Genomic DNA, 6,436 nt, shown 5'->3' with positions numbered 1-6,436 from the left:
ACTCATCAGGTATTTTAATGTGGCAATTAAGAAATATAAATGTAATTTCCTTTTATTTACATATATGGGATTAACAATTTTAATAAACATATAAATCTAAATCCTAACAGTAGATGTGTGTATATATATATATATATATATATATATATATATATATAATATATAATATATAATATATATATATATAATATATATAATATATATAATATAATATATATATATATATATATATATATATATATATATATATATTAATAATTATATATTATATATAATATTATATATATATATTACATATATATATATATTATATATATAATATATAATATATTATATATATTATATATATATATATATATATATATATATATATATATATATATAATATATATATATATATATATTATATCATATATATATATATACTCAATTATATACAATATTCTGAATAACAAACAGACCTTAAAAAATTCAAAACGATACTACAAACAAGCAGAAAATAAAATACAAATATCAGAGAGAGAGAGAGAGAGAGAGAGAGAGAGAGAGAGAGAGAGAGAGAGAGAGAGAGAGAGAGAGAGAGAGAGAGAGAGAGAGAGAGAGAGAGAGAGAGAAACTTAAAATGTCAAACTAGGATATTTTGACTATTTTCTTTTGAGCGTAGGATCATACACAACATTCAGTCTCAGTTTCACCTCATTGCAGAAAGTATTGCGCAAGTCCTGCTCTGCATCTTGTGCAATGGGGATAACGCTCTTGCCACCACTGCCTATGATGAGCCGGGCAAGACCTTGCCTCTTGCACCCAATTTGAACTGTGATGTACAGGATCTCTGATGGCAGATAAGAATAACATAATTTGGCATACAATAAAAAGCTAATGTATAATGCAATAATAGTGTTTGACTTGTAATGGATAACATTCACAATGTGTAAAGGGGGAGGGTACATAGCGTATAAAAAATAATGGAACACTAGAGGCAACAGGAAAGACAGGAGAGATGAGAAAGAAGCCTAAAACTCATTTCATTTTAAAACTTTCCTTTGACAACATACCTTCTTCTGAGAGGTCCCAGTGCTCTATAGTGAATTTGAGGTTATATGGGATTTCATTCTTGAAAGCATCTAGGAACTTTTCTCTTACTGTCATCAAAGCAATATCTTGGGGGTTTTGGTCTGTCAACATCTGTTGGGAGTTTCAAAGAATTCATTACATTTGTTTTTTACATGGTGTTGACCTACTATATTTTTTCTACTATTGAGATATAAAAGGAACAAAACATTCAGTGTATAATTCTCGAAAGGCAAAATTCCTATTAGGTAATACTCATAATTTTACACTGTGGTACAAAAAGATGGCACAACCATTACTTCCCTGAGAACTGAAGATCCATGGAGATTCATAGGCCTTGTAATAGAAGAAATCCTTCAAGTCATCCACCCCCAGGCTAGAAAGGGCAGATATCATGAAGACTTCCTGGAACAAGGGCCACCCAGTCTGGCCCTCAATAAAGGCATTAATTTCCTGTTCTGTCAATCTAACTTTTCCTTCCAGGACATCCTGCTTGCTTATCTGACTGATATCTCTTGGCAGACCAATCTGACCAGTTATCAAAATATTTTCATTTTTTTTTATAAGTTTGTCCTTTGTGTTTGTTTCTCTAGTCTGCAGTGTTTTCTTGGCTTTTCTCAAAAGTTTCTCCTTACTGAGTGGAACATCTTTCTTCTTCTCTACATGTGACCTGTTGCCACCTACAATGCCTTCTGTAATAATTCGAGTTATATCTAGCAAGCGCTGTTTATGCTTGACTAGATCAACCTGAAAAGATAAAAACAAGCTTCAAATGTAATTTATGCATTTTCATTAACCTTGTAATTAGACCCACCAAAGAAAAAATCTTAGATCATAAAAAAAGGGCCACAATAATAGATAATAACTAGATAATAGGTTGGTAAAGTTGGGCAAGTTTTCCTTCAAACAGAGAAATATCAATATTACAGCAGATGTATTAATTCTATATATGGCTAAATTGGAAAATGAAATCGAGGGAAGGTCAAATATAGGATTAAGAATAAACTTAAGAGCAAATTGAAATAATTATAGTACACAGGGTAAAGTACAGTGATACAGTACTACAAGAAATAGCAAAAGATGAGATTTAATGGTTTGTTTAGGACAGTGGTTCCCAACTGGTTGTTGCAGAGGGTTAGTATTGGAGTTCAAAGCCTTAGGGATATGATATTGCAGACCAATAGATCTACAACTAACTTTCATTTATGTCCATATTAAGAATATACTGCAAAGTCATGTCTTCAAGACATAATGTATTACAATTAGGCATATACAGCTTGTACAGACTGTTGAATATTTTTTCTCTCACTCCAGGTCTAAAAATGATATTGGGATGTATCAGAGCTTTGAGAAAGGGGTCATGAGTGTAGAAAGGTTAGGTAACCACTAGTTTGGGAAAAAAGTAATTTCTAGAGATGTGAGATAGGGGTAGTAAGCCTGGATTAAGAAGTTGATGATAATTCAAGCAATGAGGATTAAATTAAGACAAAGCATTAAGTGGTTAAATCAAGGTGGTATGATATGATGTTGAGGTAAGCTCTAGGATGGATTAAAACAGTATAGGTTTCTATTCACTACTATAATATAAGCTAAGCTTATGAATGTATAGAAGTTACAATTAAACCATTCGCAACACAATTTCTCTGCACCACACCAAGCCATGCTCCAGGCTTCATGTACAGTCAGTCACTCAAGTGAAAAAATTAGTGGTGTGGGAGACATACATTTTACCTGCTCTCTGTGACCTTAGCTGCATTACAAAAGGTTTAAGAAATGATGTTTAAAAGAGGCTTTAAGTCTACTTTTATTGTAATGTTTCTCCTCAATGACCACAGTTGGGGCCAAAGAAGCAAACAACTGTTTAGTGTGAGCAAGCTCAGCCATGCTTGATGTTATAGGATGAGTGATGGGTTTGCCATAATGTGAAAGGATTTGTTATGTCAGAGGTGGGTTCTGTGACAGACTGTGATGACATAAGGTAATGTTTAATTGGTTTATACATATCCATTATATGAATATGATATTTTTTAACAAAGTAACAAATAACAAACAGGTAACAATTCATACTATTAAATTAAATGAAAGACTCTAAAATTAAGCTTTAATAAACAAATTACCTTGTTTAAGATTAAAATACTTGGTGTTGTGGGATATAGGGCTAAAAGCCGCAATACTCTGGGATGTAAACTATTGCAGGTATATTTGTTGGACACATCATGGATCACTGCCATCACATCAGCTTCATGAAGTGATATTTCTGCCTCTCTTAATAAAGAGCGATTCAGACTGTGCCTGTTAAAACAAGGGAGAACCACAAATACAAAATCAATTTATATATATATATATATATATATATATTATATATATATAATTATATATTACTATAATATATATATATATATATATATATATATATATATATATATATATCTGAATATTTAAGTTTGTGCTTTATTAAGTGAAAGAAAAGAAATGAAAGTCCCTCACTTGCTGACTTCCTGTGGGGTGACTAAGCCAGGAGTGTCCAAGAACACCATCTGGGTTGACTCTACATTGTGCACAGCCTGGGCACTGACTTCAGTTGTGTGAACTTTAGATGAAACACTGCACACCTGAAATAATAATGTGAGATTTTAGCAACATACATTATATATGTTATGTATATGAATCTTTTATATAGTTCCTATTTAGTAGTAGAACTTGTATTAGAGTATTACTAACAATATATTTAAGTTACCCCCCACAATGCGTTTTCTATGTATGCTTGACCCTTAATGGCAAGTATGTAGATTACTAACCTCCCATACAAGATCTTAATTAAAGAAGCAGCACCTTACAAGAAGGCATATAATTACCCTGATATAGAAGCCTACAGGAAGACACAACATGACAAAGTTGGCAAAAAATGGGATTACCTCAAAAGACTTATTAGAGCAATAATTTATACATTTCAGGTCAGTACATGACATAATTGTGATTTCATAAGTGTGTGCAAACACAACATTATACATGAAAAGAATAAAGCAAGAAGAGTGCAAAGTAAAAAAAATACCAGTACAGCAAAATGAAATCAAATCAAATCAGATGAAAGGTAGACATGATAAATCAAAGGTGAAATCAGGATGGGCAGGTAAGTATGGTATACTAAGTACAATGATATATATCAGTACAGAAGCAGAAAATATTGATATGTCATTCAAGCCAATTGACCATATACACAGAGACAACAAACACTGCTTTCACTCACTTTCCTGCCAACAAGACTATTGATAAGAGTGCTTTTGCCGCAGTTGGGCATACCCACGATAGCTATCTTCAGAAGACGTGAATTGGGAGGCGAATCCACTCTTTCTCCCAGCATTAAGCTCATCTCATCCAGAGTGCGAGGAATGCCTCTCTTGTACATTGCATCCAACACATTTTCACTTCCTAGAATTAATTTCTTATCAATATTTGTAAGTGAATCTGTAAAGGGGTAATACCATAAACTGTATAGAAATGTTTCTCTCATAAATCATTGGGTTCCTGAGAGATTTATCCACAGTAACTTCCATTTCCCCTAATATATTTCTCAAAATCAAAATGCATGTATCTTTCTTATATACATATCTTTATTAAATATGTGTCAGTTATGACAATCTTATATACATTATGACAACCAGGTTATGTCCGTAATTTCCCAATAAGCTGTTTTTTTTTGTTATCTTACATGGGAGCCATAAAGATTATTAACTCCATGTTCCCAGGAAAATGTTGAGTTAAATGTAGTATTGTTTTGTGAAATGTCTCTGCACATAGATGGCTCCACAAGTGCTTAGCCACTAAGGAGTCAATTAGTAGACTTTGTGACCTCAACTGATTCACCTTTCCTTGAGTTTTAGGGGATTTTTTTTTTTAACCAATGCTATTCAATATCGATGCTGTTTTCATCATTATAATTACCATGATGTTTTTGACATTTTTAACAACAATACAAGATATCAGAAAATATTCCCAAAAATGAAGGGAAAAGGTAAACAGGTGAGATAAGTACTGCTAGTGTAGTAGATGAATTGTATCTACTACACGATTGGTCTATATCTCTTTATGGAGTGATTGAGTGAGTGTGAGTGCCCACTGTTATGGCTGGGTGCTGTAGGTGAAGTGAAGTTGTCTGAGGGGCAATTGAGACTCCCCAGTCGGTAATGGACTGCTGCTTGGTTGAGGTGCTTTGGAGGATGATCCATTGATGATCTCAGGTCTGGATCCCAAAGTTTAAGAACTCAGGAGCTGTGGCAGCAAACCAGGAATGACAGGAGCCTGCTGTTCAATCAGAGAGCCACAAGGTGCCCAGTGTCAAATAGTCAGGTCCTGGCAATGAGTCGTGAGAAGTGCATCTGGTGAGAGCGTGAGGACAAGGCTGTTGGACCTGGTATGACCTAACCTGGGAAGTATGAGGAACTGAGATATGCAGGTTGCAGGTCATGGCTGAAGTGAGTGAGACATAAGCCAAATGTTTCATTCCTGGTTCACTATTGTGGTAGAATGGTGGTATCTGCTACATGACTGGTCTTCGTGATCTCTTTAGGGAGTGATTGAGTGAGTGTTAGTGCACACTGTTATGGCTGGGTCCTGGGGTGAAGTAGAGTTTTACAGAGGAGCTGTAGAGGCTCCCCATTGTTGCTACTGCTTTGCTGAGGTATGGTGGAATTGTGAGTTGATGATCTTGGTTCTGCATGCCGAAGCTTAACCCTTTCGCTGTGGGTATCGCAGCGTCTGTGGCGGAGGCTTCCGTAGACCTCGTGCTGCTGTCACAGCGTATGTGACACAACATATTCTGCCTATTAATCAGTCATATTTCCCATATTCAGAACTTAATGTCTATTTGCACATCATTATCATTTTATTTATATCAGAATTCAAGTGTAAAACATTCAACATATATCTGTATTTTTCGGGTATTTTATTCTTTATGAATCACCTAATGAGTTTGGAAATTGGCTGCATTGTTGTATAGCGGTGTTTGGCAACTCTTCGCACGGCCGGCTCAGCGTCCGTTGAATTATGTAAAAAAAAATATTTCTTTTTCATTACTGTGTTCTGCAGGTTTTATATTTTTTTTTCATTTGCCTTCACTGTTTTAAAATTAATTTTACTATTTTAATAACCTGGTATGATTTATTCTCAATAAATTACTCGAAATTGTACTAAACTTTTGGCGGGAAAATCTCTCCGGATTTTAAACGCGTAATCAGCCGCTAAATTTCGCTGCAATTATGCAAAGGCAGAGGAACGGAGAATATATGAAGCGACCGGATCTATGAAGATTCTGAATATTTTTACGAATATGATGCAGAGACCTAGAACTAAATATAGGAAAACCTAA

General features: G+C 34.3%; 1 protein-coding gene across 1 annotated transcript; it reads right to left on the bottom strand.

The window, feature by feature from the left end:
* Positions 1–454: 454 nt before the first annotated feature.
* LOC119579349 (GTPase Era, mitochondrial-like) lies at positions 455–4,500 on the bottom strand (the record flags this gene model as incomplete). The annotated part of the gene is given in 6 exon segments (XM_037927111.1): positions 455–832; positions 1,056–1,185; positions 1,375–1,818; positions 3,189–3,363; positions 3,559–3,683; positions 4,319–4,500. Coding segments are annotated over 6 exon segments (1,244 nt in total), but the record flags the coding sequence as incomplete, so codon positions are not given.
* Positions 4,501–6,436: the final 1,936 nt, after the last annotated feature.

This window comes from Penaeus monodon, chromosome 12 (genome assembly GCF_015228065.2).
Source record: "Penaeus monodon isolate SGIC_2016 chromosome 12, NSTDA_Pmon_1, whole genome shotgun sequence".
NCBI lineage: Eukaryota > Metazoa > Arthropoda > Malacostraca > Decapoda > Penaeidae > Penaeus > Penaeus monodon.
Note: the sequence above shows the minus strand (reverse complement) of the source record. Positions and strands in the feature narration are given on the sequence as shown.